At 43.5% G+C, this 16621-nt stretch overlaps 1 protein-coding gene across 4 annotated transcripts in view; it reads right to left on the bottom strand.

The window, feature by feature from the left end:
- Positions 1-16621, bottom strand: part of CHRNA4 (cholinergic receptor nicotinic alpha 4 subunit) — a 304030-nt gene that overhangs the window by 66869 nt on the left and 220540 nt on the right. For all 4 annotated transcript variants that reach the window (XM_077252940.1, XM_077252943.1, XM_077252941.1 and 1 more), the window contains one exon: positions 11091-11242. In XM_077252940.1, the coding sequence (XP_077109055.1) occupies positions 11091-11242 (152 nt within the window). The remainder of the gene's footprint in view (positions 1-11090; positions 11243-16621) is intronic.

The raw sequence follows: 16621 nt of genomic DNA on the forward strand, positions 1-16621 counted from the left end.
TCACATATCCTCCCTCATATAGAATAAGCTGGAAGGTGGCAGCTAATTTTCCCTATACATTTCTCATGTCCGCCCTAGGCTGAGGCTTTTTTCTGCTTGTGCCATAGCACCACCTGCTACACAGACACTTGGTGCAGTGAGAGGGTGTTCTGCCAGCAGTGCTCGGTGTGTACAGTAAGGTTTGGGCCCATCATGTACGTGCCATCGGAGACCGGAGACAATTGATTATCCTGGATGAGGGATTTGATGGGTAAACATAACAGTGCTAGAGGCGGCCTTAATACCATTAGTGACTCATCTCAAGCACTATCAATTATTGAGGCGGCTTCACACCACTAAGAGCTGTCATTATTATTTACAAGAATGAAAATTTGGAGGGGGGACGCCATGGCTGTCTTAACAACAGAACTCGGGAATTAACAATACTTAAGTCACAAAGAGAGGGAAATAAGTCTCTTTTTCTCTGTCTGATAAAATCCGTGTTATACTCATACATCTTTCCTAGGGTCCTGAATGGATTATATACGGTACAGTAGACCTGTGCAACATTTGGGCATGCCTTAGAGTGTAACTTTAAGAACAGCTCAACCAGATAAAATGATATCTATAGTGTGCAGTCCATGGTACTCTGAGAACAGGCAGCCAATGATGACTCTATCACCAGAGTAACTGAGCCCCTGAAGAAGCCACATTCACTGGCGGAACACGTGGGGCTCTTTCTTTCTCCCTTATATCTTTTTTTCTATGGTTTACAACATATAGGTTATACACCTATTTTTTATACTTATTTTTATTTTTTCTGTACTATATTCTTTGTGATCTCTTAGTATATTACAGCCATTATATACTGTCATTTGCATTTATGCTTCTTTTTCTGTGTTTTGCAATATTTGACTACTAATGTTGTAACCCTAGTATTGATGTAATTGTGTCCAGCGCGGCCGATCGCGGCCGGGTGTCAGCTGACTATCGCAGCTGACATCCGGCACTATGTGCCAGGAGCAGTCACAGACCGCCCCCGGCACATTAACCCCCGGTGTGGCGGTGGTACAGGGAAGCATCGCGCAGGGAGGGGGCTCCCTGCGTGCTTCCCTGAGACCCCCGGAGAAACGCGATGTGATCGCGTTGCTCCGAGGGTCTCTTACCTCCTCTCCCTGCAGTCCCTGGATCCAAAATGGCTGCGGCATCCGAGTCCTGCAGGGAGGGAGGTAGCTTACCGAGTGCCTGCTCAGAGTAAGCGCTTGGTAAGCCTGCAGCACTGTAAGTCAGATCGCCGATCTGACAGAGTGCTGTGCAAACTGTCAGATCAGCGATCTGTGATGTCCCCCCCTGCGACAAAGTAAAAATGTAAAAAAAAAAATTTCCACATGTGTAAAAAAGATAAATAAATAAAAATTCCTAAATAAAGAAAAAAAAAATATATTATTCCCATAAATACATTTCTTTATCTAAATAAAAAAACACAATAAAAGTACACATATTTAGTATCGCCGCGTCTGTAACGACCCAACCTATAAAACTGTCCCACTAGTTAACCCCTTCAGTGAACACCGTAGGAAAAAAAAAAAACCGAGGCAAAAAACAACGCTTTATTATCATACCGCCGAACAAAAAGTGGAATAACACGCGATCAAAAAGACGGATATAAATAACCATGGTACCGCTGAAAACATCATCTTGTCCCGCAAAAAATGAGCCACCATACAGCATCATCAAAGAAAAAATAAAAAAGTTATAGTCCTCAGAATAAAGCGATGCCAAAATAATTATTTATTCTATAAAATAGTTTTTATCGTATAAAAGCGCCAAAACATAAAAAAATGATATAAATGAGGTATCGCTGTAATCGTACTGACCCGAAGAATAAAACTTCTTTATCAATTTTACCAAACTTGGAACGGTATAAACGCCTCCCCCAAAAGAAATTCATGAATAGCTGTTTTTTTGTCATTCTGCCTCACAAAAATCGGAATAAAAAGCGATCAAAAACTGTCACGTGTCCGACAATGTTACCAATAAAAACGTCAACTCGTCCCGCAAAAAACAAGACCTCACATGACTCTGTGGACCAAAATATGGAAAAATTATAGGTCTCAAAATGTGGAGACGCAAAAACTTTTTTGCTATAAAAAGCGTCTTTTAGTGTGTGACGGCTGCCAATCATAAAAATCAGCTATAAAAAATGCTATAAAAGTAAATCAAACCCCCCTTCATCACCCCCTTAGTTAGGGAAAAATAATAAAATTAAAAAAATGTATTTATTTCCATTTTCCCATTAGGGCTAGGGTTAGGGTTAGGGCTAGGGTTAGGGTTAGGGCTAGGGTTAGGGCTAGGGCTAGGGTTAGGGTTAGGGCTAGGGTTAGGGTTAGGGTTGGGGCTAGGGTTGGAGCTAAAGTTAGGGTTAGGGTTGGGGCTAAAGTTAGGCTTAGGGTTGGGGCTAAAGTTAGGGTTAGGGCTTTGATTACATTTACGGTTGGGATTAGGGTTGGGATTAGAGTTAGGGGTGTGTCAGGGTTAGGGGTGTGGTTAGGGTTACCGTTGGGATTAGGGTTAGGGGTGTGTTTGGATTAGGGTTTCAGTTAGAATTGGGGAGTTTCCACTGTTTAGGCACATCAGGGGCTCTCCAAACGCGACATGGTGTCCGATCTCAATTCCGGCCAATTCTGCATTGAAAAAGTAAAACACTCCTCCTTCCCTTCCGAGCTTTCCCGTGCGCCCAAACAGGGGTTTACCCCAACATATGGGGCATCAGCGTACTCGGGACAAATTGTACAACAACGTTTGGGGTCCAAGTTCTCTTGTTAACTTTGGGAAAATATAAATTTGGGGGGCTAAAAATCATTTTTGTGGGAAAAAAATGATTTTTTATTTTCACGGCTCTGCGTTGTAAACTGTAGTGAAACACTTGGGGGTTCAAAGTTCTCACAACACATCTAGATAAGTTCCTTGGGAGGTCTAGTTTGCAATATGGGGTCACTTTTGGGGGTTTCTACTGTTTGGGTACATCAGGGGCTCTGCAAATGCAACGTGATGCCTGCAGACCAATCCATCTAAGTCAGCATTCCAAATGGCGCTCCTTCCCTTCCGAGCTCTGCCATGCACCCAAACAGTGGTTCCCCCCCACATATGGGGTATCAGCATACTCAGGACAAATTGGACAACAACTTTTGGGGTCCAATTTCTCCTGTTACCCTTGGGAAAATACAAAACTGGGGGCTAAAAAATAATTTTTGTGGAAAAAAAAAATATTTTTTATTTTCATGGCTCTGCGTTATAAACTGTAGTGAAACACTTGGGGGTTCAAAGTTCTCACAACACATCTAGATAAGTTCCTTGGGAGGTCTAGTTTCCAATATGGGGTCACTTGTGGGGGTTTTTAAAAATGTTTGGGTACATCAAGAGCTCTGCAAATGCAACGTGACGTGTTGTGAACTCTGTTTTCAGGCTCCCTCTTGTGGTCACTGGTGGTATGGTGTGACTTTGATGCTTCCGAGATTGGAGCGGGGGCTGTTTTGTCGCAGAGAAGCCCCGATGGCTCTGTGATGAAGCCATGTGCTTTCTTTTCAAGAAAGTTTTCGCCTGCCGAGCGGAATTATGATGTCGGTAATCGGGAGCTGTTATCTATGAAGTGGGCATTTGAGGAGTGGCGACATTGGCTCGAGGGAGCTAAACATCGTGTGGTGGTCTTGACTGATCACAAGAATTTGATTTATCTCGAGTCGGCCAAGCGGCTGAATCCCAGACAGGCTCGTTGGTCGTTGTTTTTCTCTCGTTTTGATTTCATGGTCTCGTACCTGCCGGGTTCGAAGAATGTGAAGGCTGATGCTCTTTCTAGGAGTTTTGTGCCTGACTCTCCTGGAGATTCAGAGCCGGCTGGTATCCTTAGAGAAGGGGTGATTTTGTCTGCCATCTCCCCAGATTTGCGACGTGTGCTGCAAAAGTTTCAGGCGGATAGACCTGACCGCTGTCCACCGGAGAGACTGTTTGTCCCGGATAGATGGACCAACAGAGTCATCTCCGAGGTTCATTCTTCGGTGTTGGCGGGCCATCCTGGAATATTTGGTACCAGAGACTTGGTGGCCAGGTCTTTTTGGTGGCCTTCCTTGTCGCGGGATGTGCGTTCCTTTGTGCAGTCTTGTGGAATTTGTGCTCGGGCGAAGCCTTGCTGTTCTCGTGCCAGTGGTTTGCTGTTACCTTTGCCTGTCCCGAAGAGGCCTTGGACGCACATTTCCATGCATTTTATTTCAGATCTCCCTGTCTCTCAGAGAATGTCTGTCATCTGGGTGGTGTGTGATCGTTTTTCTAAGATGGTCCATTTGGTGCCCTTGCCTAAGTTGCCTTCCTCCTCTGAGTTGGTTCCACTGTTTTTTCAAAATGTGGTTCGTTTGCACGGGATTCCTGAGAACATTGTTTCTGACAGAGGATCCCAGTTTGTGTCTAGATTTTGGCGGACCTTTTGTGCTAAGTTGGGCATTGAATTGTCTTTTTCGTCGGCCTTCCATCCTCAGACGAATGGCCAAACCGAGCGAACTAATCAGACCTTGGAGACTTATTTAAGATGTTTTGTTTCTGCTGACCAAGACGACTGGGTTACTTTTTTGCCGTTGGCCGAGTTTGCCCTTAATAATCGGGCTAGTTCTGCTACTTTGGTTTCTCCTTTTTTTTGTAATTCGGGGTTTCATCCTCGTTTTTCCTCGGGTCAGGTGGAGCCTTCTGACTGTCCTGGAGTGGATGTTGTGGTGGATAGGTTGCATCAGATTTGGAATCATGTGGTGGACAATTTGAAGTTGTCACAAGAGAAGGCTCAGCTCTTTGCCAACCGCCGTCGCTGTGTGGGTCCCCGACTTCGCGTTGGGGACTTGGTGTGGTTGTCTTCTCGCTTCATTCCTATGAAGGTCTCCTCTCCTAAGTTCAAGCCTCGGTTTATCGGTCCTTATAAGATTCTGGAAGTTCTTGGCCCTGTGTCATTCCGTCTGGACCTCCCGACATCATTTGCTATTCATAATGTGTTCCATCGCTCGTTGTTGCAGAGGTATGTGGTACCTGTGGTTCCTCCGGTTGAGCCTCCTGCCCCGGTGCTGGTTGAGGGAGAATTGGAATACGTGGTGGAGAAGATCTTGGATTCTCGTGTTTCTAGACGGAGGCTCCAGTATTTGGTCAAGTGGAAGGGCTATGGTCAGGAGGATAATTCTTGGGTTGTCGCCTCTGATGTTCATGCGGCCGATTTGGTTCGTGCCTTCCATGTGGCTCATCCTGATCGCCCTGGGGGTTTTCATGAGGGTTCGGTGACCCCTCCTTAAGGGAGGGGTACTGTTGTGAACTCTGTTTTCAGGCTCCCTCTTGTGGTCACTGGTGGTATGGTGTGACTTTTGCTTTGGGCTCCCCCTGGTGGCTTTGTTTGTTATCCTGCTGGTCTCTGGCTATCAGCTGGTTCGTTATCCTTTGGGAGGTTCCTATATAGGTCTGTTTTACTTCCACTTGTGGCCTGCTGTCGATGTAATCAGTGCTACTCAGATTCCTTCTGACTACCTTGCTCCCAGTCAATCCAGGACAAGCTAAGTTTTGTTTGCTTATTTTTTGATCAGCAGTGTTTATCATGTTTTCTTGTCCAGCTTGCTAAAATGTGATTCCCTCGCTTGCTGGATGCTCTAGTGGACTGAGTTTCTCCCCACACACCATTAGTTGGTGCGTGGGTTCTTGAAATCTTAGGATGGATATTTTGTAAGGGTTTTTTATTGATCGCATAGACCCCTGCTCTATTTTCTGCTTTCTAGTACTAGTGGGCCTCTTTTGCTGAATCTGATTTCATCCCTACGTATGTGCCTTCTTCTTACTTCACCGTTAATATTTGTTGGGGGCTTCTATATCTTTGGGGATTATTTCTCTGGAGGCAAGCGAGGTCTTTCTTTTTCTTTAGGGGTAGCTAGTTCCTCAGGCTGGCTCGAGACGTCCAGGAATTTTTTAGGCACGTTCACCGGCTACCTCTAGTTGTGTTGGATAGGTTCAGATTTGCGATCAGTCCAGTTACCATCTCCCTAGAGCTTGTCCTTAGTTTATTCACTTGCTGGTCTATTTGAGATCCTCAGCCACTAAGGATCATAATAGTGATGCCTGCAGACCAATCCATCTAAGTCTGCATTCCAAATGGCGCTCCTTCCCTTCCGAGCTCTGCCATGCGCCCAAACAGTGGTTCCCTCCCACATATGGAGTATCAGCATACTCAGGACAAATTGGACAACAACTGTTGGGGTCCAATTTCTCCTGTTACCCTTGGGAAAATACAAAACTGGGGCTAAAAAATCATTTTTGTGGAAAAAAATATTTTTTATTTTCACGGCTCTGCGTTATAAACTGTAGTGAAACAGTTGGGGGTTCAAAGTTCTCACAACACATCTAGATAAGTTCCTTGGGAGGTCTAGTTTCCAATATGGGGTCACTTGTGGGGGGTTTCTACTGTTTGGGTACATCAGGGGCTCTGCAAATGCAACGTGACGCCTGCAAACCAATCCATCTAAGTCTGCATTCCAAATGGCGCTCCTTCCCTCCCGAGCTCTGCCATGCACCAAACAGTGGTTCCCCCCACATATGGGGTATCAGCGTACTCAGGACAAATTGGACAACAACTTTTGGGGTCCAATTTATCCTGTTACCCTTGTGAAAATACAAAACTGGGGGCTAAAAAATCATTTTTGTGAAAAAAAAAGAATTTTTATTTTCACGGCTCTGCGTTATAAACTGTAGTGAAACACTTGGGGGATCAAAGCTCTCAAAACACATCTAGATAAGTTCCTTAGGGGGTCTACTTTCCAAAATAGTGTCACTTTTGGGGGTTTAATGTTTAGGCACATCAGGGGCTCTCCAAACGACATGGTGTCCCATCTCAATTCCAGTCAATTTTGCATTGAATAGTCAAACGGCGCTCCTTCCCTTCCGAGCTCTGCCATGCGCCCAAACAGTTGTTTACCCCCACATATCGGGTATCAGCGTACTAAGGACAAATTGCACAACAACTTTTGGGGTCCAATTTCTTCTCTTACCCTTGGGAAAATAAAAAATTGGGGGCGAAAAGATCATTTTTGTGAAAAAATATGATTTTTTATTTTTACGGCTCTGCATTATAAACTTCTGTGAAGCACTTGTTGGGTCAAAGTGCTCACCACACATCTAGATAAGTTCCGTAAGGGGTCTACTTTCCAAAATGGTGTCACTTGTGGGGGTTTCAATGTTTAGGCACATCAGGGGCTCTCCAAACGCAACATGGTGTCCCATCTTAATTCCAGTCAATTTTGCATTGAAAAGTCAAATGGCGCTCCTTCCCTTCCGAGCTCTGCTATGCGCCCAAACAGTGGTTTACTCCCACATATGGGGTATTGGCATACTCAGGACAAATTGCACAACAACTTTTGGCATCCAATTTCTTCTCTTACCCTTGGGAAAATTAAAAATTGGGGGCGAAAAGATAATTTTTGTGAAAAAATATGATTTTTTATTTTTACGGCTCTGCATTATAAACTTCTGTGAAGCACTTGGTGGGTCAAAGTGCTCACCACACATCTAGATAAGTTCCTTAGGGGGTCTACTTTCCAAAATGGTGTCACTTGTGGGGGTTTCAATGTTTAGGCACATCAGGGGCTCTCCAAACGCTACATGGCGTTCCATCTCAATTCCAGTCAATTTTGCATTGAAAAGTCAATTGGCGCTCCTTCCCTTCCGAGCTCTGCCATGCGCCCAAACAGTGGTTTACCCCCACATATGGGGTATCAGCGTACTCAGCACAAATTGTACAACAACTTTTGGGGTCCATTTTCTCCTGTTACCCTTGGTAAAATAAAACAAATTGAAGCTGAAATAAATTTTGTGTAAAAAAAAGTTAAATGTTAATTTTTATTTAAACATTCCAAAAATTCCTGTGAAACACATGAAGGGTTAATAAACTTCTTGAATGTGGTTTTGAGCACCTTGGTGCAGTTTTTAGAATGGTGTCACACTTGGGTATTTTCTATCATATAGACCCCTCAAAATGACTTCAAATGAGATGTGGTCCCTAAAAAAAAATGGTGTTGTAAAAATGAGAAATTGCTGGTCAACTTTTAACCCTTATAACTCCCTAACCCCAAAAAATTTTGGTTCCTAAATTGTGCTGATGTAAAGTAGACATGTGGAAAATGTTACCTATTAAGTATTTTGTGTGACATGTCTCTGTGATTTAAGGGCATAAAAATTCAAAGTTGGAAAATTGTGAAATTTTCAAAATTTTCACCAAATTTCCGTTTTTTTCACAAATAAACGCAAGTTGTATCGAAGAAATGTTACCACTATCATGACGTACAATATGTCACGAGAAAACAATGTCAGAATCGCCAAGATCCGTTGAAGCGTTCCAGAGTTATAACCTCATAAATGGACAGTGGTCAGAATTGTAAAAATTGGCCCGGTCATTAACGTGCAAACCACCCTTGGGGGTAAAGGGGTTAAGGATCTATCAACTATGCCAAAAGATTCGGCCTTCAACATCATGATCAGGTATGTCCCATTAGTTGAAGATCTGTCCAGCAGATTTAGATAAATCATGTCCTTCATCAGTCATGCAAAGTGTTTTTGACTTATTTTTTGAAAGGTCCAGAAGGCAATGGGTGATATACCTGTAGATGTAGTCCATGAGCTAGGACCCTCATAGACTTCTCATATAAAGAGGTGTCACTGCTTGGCAAGTCATCTAAACCCTAAACTTACCCCTAAAAAATATCCGACTTTGAAAACACCATTGAATTCAATGATGCCTTGTGATCCCAATGGCAAAGCCTTACATAGTAACTTAGTAGTTAACTTTAGTTATTAAAATTGCACTGTTTCATAATCTGCAATCTTCTTTCCTAGACCCCTTGTTATGCAGTTTGCAGCCTGATCCTACTTTCAGTCCCTCTCAGTAATATAAGCTAGTTGTAAAACTAGTATCAAGAGAGCTTTTCTCATATATCAGCACTGCTTCTACCTTGCACTTATTTCCCCTAGACTTTCTCTGCCCTCCCTAAGACTGTAGATACATTTTCACCTCTCCACACCATGGACATCTGTATACAACCCTTTCTCCATCCTTGCTGATATCTCTAACATTGAGAGAAGGGAGAGGGGACGCAGAAAGAGCAGTCAGAAACAGGAGTTCTGACAGATTTGTAACATTTTTGCAGATCACTCCGCTAGATAAAAGATTTACAGTCGCTATGGAGCAGCAAAACGGTAGAAAATGTTAATAAACATTATTTAGAAATTAGCTTAACTTTGCATATAGGAAGCAAATGAACAATATAAAAAACTGTGCCAGGCTAAAGAAAAATGACGGTGGCGTTTTCCATTAGCTCTATGTTACAAACTGATTAGATGCCATACACATTTTTTCTTTGTAATCTCTTGACTAAGTTTGACATTTTGTCGCCCGCTGTGTTTTATTGACTTTTACTTTTATCCCCTAGGAGCCTTCTGGGATTCTTAAAAATTGGATAAGCTCCTGACTAATTAGGAAAAACAAGTGTTTTAATTACTATAAATACATCTTAATTGTGGCTCCAGGGAAAACCCACATCTGTACAAGAGCCCAAATATTTATTATGCATCAGTCAAAGGTTTGGGATTGAGCAGGGGGAGATTAAAGAGAAGTCTTGTGGAAACATTTCTCCCAGTTGCTGCTGTAGATGCCAGTACGACAAAGAAAGGGGAACAGATGAATTATTAAGGTGGAAGCAGCAATATTCCGAAATGTATAGAATACGGAGCTGCCCAGGCAGTAACGACATGTGGCCGACCGACCATACCTCTCCTGGTGGTATCTCGGTCTGGAATAACCGTATTGTGGACGCATTTTAGGATCCAACGATAGGTGATAATTTGCTGATCAGTGAGGGTCTGGCTGCTGGGACCTGCACCAATCGGAAGAAGAGCAGAGCGCATGGGTGAACTGTGCTGCATCAATTTCCTATGGGGATATGCTCAGTTTTTCCAGCAGTTCCATAGGGAATGAATGGAGCGGTGGGCAGGCGTCCAATCTGCTGCTCCATAATGTAATAGGGATCAAAATTCTCCAACCTTAACGTTACTCAGTGACAACCTTCTGATCCATCCCATAGTCCACCAATCCACAGGATGCAATGATCTGACCCATCAATTTTGAGTGTGTGTAAGACCATAATGTCCAATCAGATTAAAGGGGTTCTCTTATTGGGCCAATGCATTTTCATTAGAAGAGTCCATCATTAATAAACCAATCATAGTATATCCTGCTGCACAGATCGATCCTCAGTGATTAGCTGCAAGCTGTAAGTGGGATTAACAGAAAGTGTTCAATTCTGAAACACTGCCTCCACAGGTGGAATGAAGCATTACATGGTTCAAATTCAAATCAATGGACTGTTTGTGTAATGCATTGACATACTGGGTCCTCCAGAGTAAGAGACACTCATAAAAGCCAGTCTCCATTCTAAATGATTGATGACGTTCAAGAGTATAAGACAACTCTTAACGCTGAACATGTTCTTAAGGAAAAATTTCCTGAAGTTAGTTTAGGAATATTGGCGTCTATCGGGGAATAGATGGTAACAGAAGGAGGCTACTAATGTGATGTCCCTACAATGATCCAAGTTTTGTTCTGATCATTACCATCCCCCAATCATACTCATGGAGGGTAAAGGAGCAATGAATCCTCCTTTACTGAATTAGGAGCAAATAATTGCCAGGTTTTACCTGTGTCTAACACTATTTCCCAAGAGATGGGAAGATCTAGGTGTCTGGCAGCTCCCAAATCTCCACAGACTTAACAAATGACCTGCTATTAGTGAAACCTGAATCAACATCTTAATACATCAGATTATAACATGTCTGTGGATTAAAGGGAAGGTTTAGAAACAGCATTCTACTGAATCATGGGTTGTGTCCGGTATCGCAGATCAGCTCCATAGAACTAAATGAGATTAATTAGAAATACCAGACACAACTTGCCCACAGCGTTAGGAGGAAAGAAGCCATGATTTTCTATTAAAATACAACCCCTTGGAGATCAAAAAGTATAATCTCCTATTGTTAAAGAACAGGTCACTTACCACATCAATGAGCTGAGCAATGGAAAGGCCAAACCGCACTAGAACTGCATCGGAAATGTTGGCCACCGGACGGGACCACTTGTTGTAGCCCATGAAAAGCCTTTTCAGCAATCTTTCCTCTGCATGAGCGCGGGTCTCAATATGACACACAGCTGAAAGAAAGAACAATTACGATAGGTGTTACGCGATTGTGAGAATGGTAATGCCTACATGGACTGTAACTCTGAAAATCATGCCATCAACTTGCCAAAATGATAAAAAAAAGTTTTTCCATATTTTGATTGAGGAATCACAGCTAAGCTTTCCATATTCTGGGGTCAATGTTCAGTCTTACTGTAGATCTACATTCCTTGGCAAAGCAGCTCATCACCCCCTTTCATGGTCACACATAGTACTCAGGGCATAGGCCATCCAGCCCACTACTTACTCCCTCAACTCGGAGTACTTCTGTATATATCAATATATCCTTAGTCTTCAATATCAAACAAATATCCAACCAACCATAGATTTCAATGTTGGGACATTCCTGAAGTGATGGGAGATGAGTAATTGAGAATGGTTTGTTTTCTTCTTTGAGCCAAGTGGCCATACACAGGAGATAGCCATGGTAATTGACATCTATCTTCCCCAAAAAATGTGCTTTGGTTAGCGGCACAAAGGATTGGACTTGTTGAGCTATAATATGGTGGATCCCTCTTTCCCTTTCCATCTGTTGTTTGGAGACAGATAGAATTGCCGATATAAATTACATTGTCATTGTTGATCTTGGTGGGTTTGGTCCATTTTGGGAGGAGGAACAGAGGTCATACCCTTGGGATTAAACACATTCGTTACACACTGGTGGAGGATGGATGACTGGTCAGATGTATGGAAGGCAACTTCCAAAACACTACTATAATTAAAAATGACAATACATCTCTTCTCCAATTCTCAATAAAAACCTCTGTGTCCATAAGTCAACTCCATTTATTGTGGAAACGGACAAAAGGCATAATGATAGCAGCTCTCATAAATGAGCATTAATGGCACCATGTTATTTTATACACTAGTATGAGAATGTGAGCTACTAATTGGTGATTACACAATTTTTGGAAGTTTTTCTCAAGACGTCTACATTTCACCTAAGATATAACTGTCCGGGAGCATCCAAACTGTCTACACAACTCTCATTTCAGAACCTGTTCTCATTTCGTAATCTGCATTTTAGAGGAAAATCAGCCAAAATCTTTAGCATTGTCTTTCTGATTGGAATGTAGGGGAATAAATGAATGTTGGAAACCACAACTTTCACATTCATGGCCCTATTCACTGTAAATCTTCTACCACTAAAGGAGGAGGAGGGAAGAAATCTGGCCAAAGGCTCCATCATGACCTTCACGTTGCATGACCACAAAGTCATACCCCAGCCACCAATTCTGGCCGACCTTTAGTCTGATGATCTGAATTAACTTATTACATGTGTATCTGTGCGGAGATTTCCAGCTGCAATACTGGCTCAGAAATTTGCCCATCTCATGCCAATTTGAAGCTGGTCTTCATGGGGTTTCTAAAATAGCTTCTTGCTGTATGAAAGGTCATTGGGACCCATGAGACTCTAAAGAATGGAGGTTCAGGGCTTTCAACAGCCACATAAGCAGGACAAAGAGCCCGATTTATTTTTTTCATTGAATTCATTAAAGTTAGTGTAAAGAAATGTGTAAGCAAAATGAAGCGAGAAGAACACAATGAAGAGGGAATGTTGTGTTTTTTAAGAGTAGAGCGCCATAGAAACCTCAAGGTTATGTGTCACATTGTGTGAGTAGGATTCTTTAATTTACTGTAAAATAAAGCAGAATTAACCCATTATGTCATCTCTACTTGACAATCTCAGCATCAAAATACTCATGAATTCAACTTAAGCCTCGTGGAACGAAAAGACTTTGGAGAAAGTGCAGGAAATATGGAAGGCATGTGGGTCACCAGCCTCTAAGGAAGGACATGCATATTCTAAGACTTTTTATTAACGGGTAAAGAACCTACTCAAGAGAAATAAAATTAAGACCGCTGTTAACCCCAACATCCTATTCCGCCAAAATCATATTTATCAGGTCCACATATTTTTAATTCCTTTCTTGAAGGGTCAAGAGAACGGTAAGCAAAGTCACCAGTGACCAGAGTATTTTTTCCATGTCACAGAGACAGTGAAAACAGATCTACAAAAAAGTCAAACAGCTCCCTGTTATCAAAATTTTAGGACTCCATGTCCAAAAATTGGGCAACAAATGGTCTTCTACATGTATTGAAGTATTGAAGGGCCAACGTTTAGCAAAAATGGCCAGAGCTTAGTTTTGTTTGATCACATTTTGTACAATGCAGAGGGTATAGATGTATCACTTACTGGGTTTCTTAGTGTAGAATTTGATAAAAAGTTTTATCATCATGAGATTATCATTAAAAGACTAGTAAACCTGCTGCCAAGTAGTCAAGCATATTCATGAGTTCTGCGTAACCCCACCCCCACCAATTATTGGTTGTTGTCATACATTGTACATGGGCTGCGGTGTGGGCGGGGCTATACAGAGCTCAGCATTCAAAGAACTGGCAGATCTGCAGCAGATAAAGCAGTGATTTTATCAAAATGACAGCCTGCTGCCTAGTAAGTGACACATCACTGGAATCAGGGCCTCTGTTCCTACTTTATTCTGCTTTTAGATGGGATATCAAAAACCCAGTCACACATTCCCTTTAAATCCCATTGTTTTTCAACAGATTTGACCTCATACTATAACACTGGTGGTGGGGAGCAGAAGAAATGTTAAAGGGTACCCCTGATATTCCAGGGTCCTGGTCATTGCAGTAATGTCATTTTCCTCTAGGGGAGAGTGATATTACGTTTGGAGGCAAAGAAGGACAACTGAATCCAGGTATCACAAACATGCAACACATTTCGCACTCCAGGCCACCAGGGGGAGCTCTGCTCCTATTTATTAGGGCACTCTTCACACTTAGGTAAAACTGGTTGCCTGGAGAGGAAGTTAGTCAGTTGCTGGCTGAGCTTCACTCAGTTAGTTGGTCCCTGACAGGGGTGGGATCCTGTCAGAGATCGAGACAGAAGGACACGGAGCTGTGCATGCCCTGAGAGCTGCAGCTTCTAGAAAGAGACATTCAGAAGGAGAACTGTATTGTAGAGAGGGAGAAGAAGTTGTAGCAAAGGAGTGGATATCAGAGGAGAACAGCCCTACACAGGCTGCCTCCTTCTGAGGCGCAGGATCCCGGTAGACGGAACACCGAGGGAGCAACAATCCTTTATGCCTTGCTCCAGAGACCGACAGGACAGCTAATTTCACGTTACCTGTCCGCCCCTACACCCAGGAGGCAAGTTGGCACCCCCTTAGAGGCCGGGGCATGATAGAGTCCCTGTAAAACACCTCAAGCCACTGGTCATATGGGTTTGTCCTATCCATCAGGGGGACAGAGAGAGAGACATAACATCTACACCAGTTGCGAGGACCTTATGAGAAGCTTAGCAATAATGTACTACAACACCATGGCGCTAGGGGAAGGCTACTGATTTCTACCTAGACAAGGGGACTCTGGATTTGCCTCCAAACCGGCCGGACTCTGCCTGCCCTGTGATCTGGTGCTCTGGACTGTGGATGCTGAAGCCTTCAGTAAAAGGTAAAGAGACTGCAACCTTGTGTCCTCGTTATTCTCTGCGCCTCTCACCATCCACCATCTACACACCAGGAAGCCCTGGGGATACACTTCACCTGTGGGAAGGTATACCATCTAGCTGCCATAACATCTCCCCAGAGGACCCCTTAAAGCAGCGTCGGTCACCCTGACCGAATACCACAGGTGGAGTCACAAACATTTCCCCTTTAAAGACCTTTCCCTTTAATACGGACGTCCCAGGGCCACGGACCGGGTCAGCCACCGTGACATCCCCCTGTGAACCGAAGGACCCGGTACCGAGTATACCACGGCCCCATGGGGGCGCTCCACTATCCCTTTAGGAAACAATTTCTATGGGAAAAAGCTATTCTTTCCTGTGCATCCCTGTTATATGACCAGCTTATGTCACAGCCAGTTGAAAGTTCGCTTTCTTTAAGCTTCCAGAACAAAGAGGGCTTTGGATCGTCATATGAACCAATGTGAGCCCACCGGTCTTTTTGCATTGCATTTGGTGGTCATATAAGGTGGCATGACTGCTCAGTGTCTGGTAAATAAGCCCAAGGGTAAAGGTCTCCCCCTCTAGGAATGGGTGGAGGCACCTGCTGGTGATTTACATGCAATATTCATTTATTTTGACATTAATAATGCAGTTACTGGGGGGATTCTGCATAGCAACTAGAGATATTGCGTTTCCCATACAAATTATACAATGCACCAAACACTGTCAAGGACATTACCTGATTCTTCTGCGAGCATCCAATATAAGACTGTGTACAGCCAGACGCCTTGTAAACGAGGGAAGAGCAGAGAAAATACTGGGTCGCCGGTTATTGATGTCCTCTAATGTAAGCCGTGACCCTAATGATTGCCTGCAACACTCAGGCAGGAGAAAGGCAGATGTATGAGCTCCTGAATGTGGCACAGGAACCATACGTGAAAGCCTACATAAGGCACAGGAGCAGGCTCGGACTGGCCCATAGGATAACAGGGGAATCCCCCGGTGGGCCCCTGGGCAGATCTGGGACCCCAACCCCACTGTATGGGCAGTACTTGGCATAATTCAATTTATTAAGTCTGTACAGAAAAAAACAGCATCTCATCATTCATTAACCAAACTACCCAGGTTATTATTATATAGAGATATAGGAAAATTTGTGAACGAGGGTAGTGTAATATTTGTATGAAAGTGAAAAGTGGGCCCTCCCCCCCCAAAGTCAATGTTACTGGTGGGCCCTTGGCACCCCAGTCCAAAACTGCACAGGGGTGTAACTGTAGGGCACTGGTGAAATTACAACACCCAGAAAGTGGTCAGTATGTGCTCAAAGTAGAGGTTTCGCAACAGCTGAGAAGCCAAAGGTTGAAGACCACAGCCATATTGGGAGTGCCGTTCTGGAGGTTTAGTGATTAGTGATGTGACGGTGGTGTGAGATCTTTCATGACCCAAGGAAGCTTCTATTGAATTAATAGGCTACATTTTTTAGTAGATCAGTTGACAAAAACAACACCAATTTCCCTTAATGAGGTTGTACTAAGTTTGGAAGTTATCCCCTCTTCTAAAGGTACCTTCACACTAAACGATATCGCTAGCGATCCGTGACGTTGCAGCGTCCTGGCTAGCGATATCGTTTAGTGTGACACGCAGCAGCGATCAGGATCCTGCTGTGATATCGCTGGTCGTTGAACAAAGTTCAGAACTTTATTTGGTCGTCAGACCGGCGTGTATCGTCGTGTTTGACACCAAAAGCAACGATACCAGCGATGTTTTACACTGGTAACCAGGGTAAATATCGGGTTACTAAGCGCAGGGCCGGCGTCCGCTTCCCACACTGACTGAGCGCCGTAAAGTGAAAGTACAGCACAGCGGTGACGTCACCGCT

The sequence above is a fragment of the Ranitomeya variabilis genome, chromosome 4 (genome assembly GCF_051348905.1).
Source record: "Ranitomeya variabilis isolate aRanVar5 chromosome 4, aRanVar5.hap1, whole genome shotgun sequence".
Classification (NCBI taxonomy): Eukaryota; Metazoa; Chordata; class Amphibia; order Anura; family Dendrobatidae; genus Ranitomeya; species Ranitomeya variabilis.